Source organism: Microtus ochrogaster, linkage group LG7_11 (assembly GCF_000317375.1).
Source record: "Microtus ochrogaster isolate Prairie Vole_2 linkage group LG7_11, MicOch1.0, whole genome shotgun sequence".
In the NCBI taxonomy this organism is placed as follows: Eukaryota; Metazoa; Chordata; class Mammalia; order Rodentia; family Cricetidae; genus Microtus; species Microtus ochrogaster.
Genome location: NC_022032.1, coordinates 10062039 through 10063935, shown reverse-complemented (window position 1 = coordinate 10063935; position 1897 = coordinate 10062039). Strand labels below are relative to the sequence as shown.

Genomic DNA, 1897 nt, shown 5'->3' with positions numbered 1-1897 from the left:
GGCAGAGACCACCCATTTCCCGAGTCACAGACTGGCTGGTGCGGGGGAGAAATGGGTTCGCCGTGCAGAACCTGAAGCGATCGGGCGAGGACTTCGCTCGCGTCTTCGCGAGCTTCTCACGCGCCTTTCCCGAGACCGCGGGGACTTTGGGCCGACGCTGCCGCCTCCCGGGTCCGATGGGAACCACAGACCCGGCCCCGCTCTTCACAGCCGGCCCCACAGCTCCGGAGGAAGGCGGGCCCCGAACCGGCCCCGCGCGCCCCCCACGCCCCCGCGCGAGCCGCCGGCGGAAGTGCTGCGTCGTGCACTTCCGGGTGTTGTCTGACCGCCGTCGCGCGTCTCGGGTCTCCCGGCCACCGCCCGGGTCGTGGAGCCTGGAGCGACGTCACCGCCATGGCGGGCATCAAAGGTGGGCCTGGGGCGCGGGGCCGCGGGGCCAGGGACCGCGGGGGGGTAGGGCGGGGCGGCGTGGGGGACGACCGAGCCTCGGTTCCTCCGGCCGTACCCCGCGCTCCGCCCCTGGACCAGAGCCGGGCAGCCCGGCCACGGAACGCTGTGAGCGAGTTTGCAGGCAGAGACATTGAGGGCTACGATCGGGAGGGATGCCCGGCCCCGCACATCAGGGTAGTTTCCCACCCGACGCACGAGCGTGGTCCTCTCCGAAGCCTGAGCTCTGCATCCACTCCAGGGATCCCGGTGCACCATCTTTTCCTTGCCTCTAAATCGGATGCATCTTGATAGTCAGTGTTTGTAGGGTGCAGCAGAGCCCGGATGCTCACCCGAAGGCTGCCTTGCACGTTGACACTTTTTTAGTTGTGATTTTTTTTTAAGATAAGGTAACTGACACCTTGATGAAAGATAACTTGTTTATTGCGTTCTTTGGAGAGAGGGGCTGTTGCTCGGTAGTCTTGCCCCCTGGGGTTAGAAGGAAAGTTTTCTGTCTACTTATCAACGGATCGCTTTGATTTCTTGACCTGCTTTGTAGAGGAGACAGCCAAGCAGGAAGTAAACAGTTGGCTGGTGGTGCCTTCCTCCTCGCTGGAGCGGGCGATTTGGGTTGAGCTTTTTCCCAGGGTCACATTTTTATGGTGTCTTGTTCCTTCTCTGTGTCCGGGAACGTTTCGTTTGCTATATAGAACCAAGTCATTTGAGCAAGTAGGAAACTTACTTTCAGATCTCCTTTTGAACTCTAATGGATCCTTTCAATCCTAATGTGAACGGAAGTTATTGTAAAATGTTGCAGTTTTTTTAGAATTGTTGCCTGTGTGCCTCCTCCCATTTCTTCAGTGTCTTTAACAAGGCACTCTTTTTAACAAGAAAACAGCTTTGTGATTCTCCAAAAGTGGGTAATGCTAGTCTAGGGACAGTGACTCCAACGGAATCTTACTTACATTTTTAAAGATTTCTCTCAATGGGTTTTAAAGTTACGATTGGTCATCAAGATAAACCAAAAAAAAAAAAAAAGATACTTCTTCCTGTCCGCCTTTATATCGCCTTTGTAGCAGGGCTCTCGAGATCATTATATATTTCTTAGGCGGGTTGCCTGTTACTTTGTGATAAATTCTATTTTCTGCTAACTCCCAGACTGGGGAATTTGACCCCGTCACCTTTTGTAGTCACAGACCCATCATCAGCTTGTCTCAAGAGAATTTTTGCTAGGTAATTGGGCTGTTCCATCCCTGGCCTGGAGGCTTTGGGAGTAGAAACCACACTCCTGTTTCATCTTCCAGGTGTTGCATCACTCGGTGACTGTACGAATTCTTGCCTTACTGGTGTGTCACTGAACACACCATTTATATAAAATAAGCCACCTCATTGCCCGTGTCATGAGACTGAAGAAACATTACTGTTTGGGGAGCGCTTTTGAGCAGTTCTCTCAGCTTTTTTTTTTTTTTTT

The 1897-nt window shown here is 53.3% G+C and overlaps 1 protein-coding gene across 1 annotated transcript in view; it reads left to right on the top strand.

Moving 5' to 3' along the window:
- The first annotated feature begins 299 nt into the window (after positions 1 to 299).
- The window catches only part of Leprotl1 (leptin receptor overlapping transcript like 1), a 15217-nt gene continuing 13619 nt past the window's right edge, over positions 300 to 1897 (top strand). The window contains exon 1 of the mRNA XM_005362519.3: positions 300 to 409. Within this exon, the coding sequence (XP_005362576.1) occupies positions 394 to 409 (16 nt within the window). The 5' untranslated portion in view covers positions 300 to 393. The remainder of the gene's footprint in view (positions 410 to 1897) is intronic.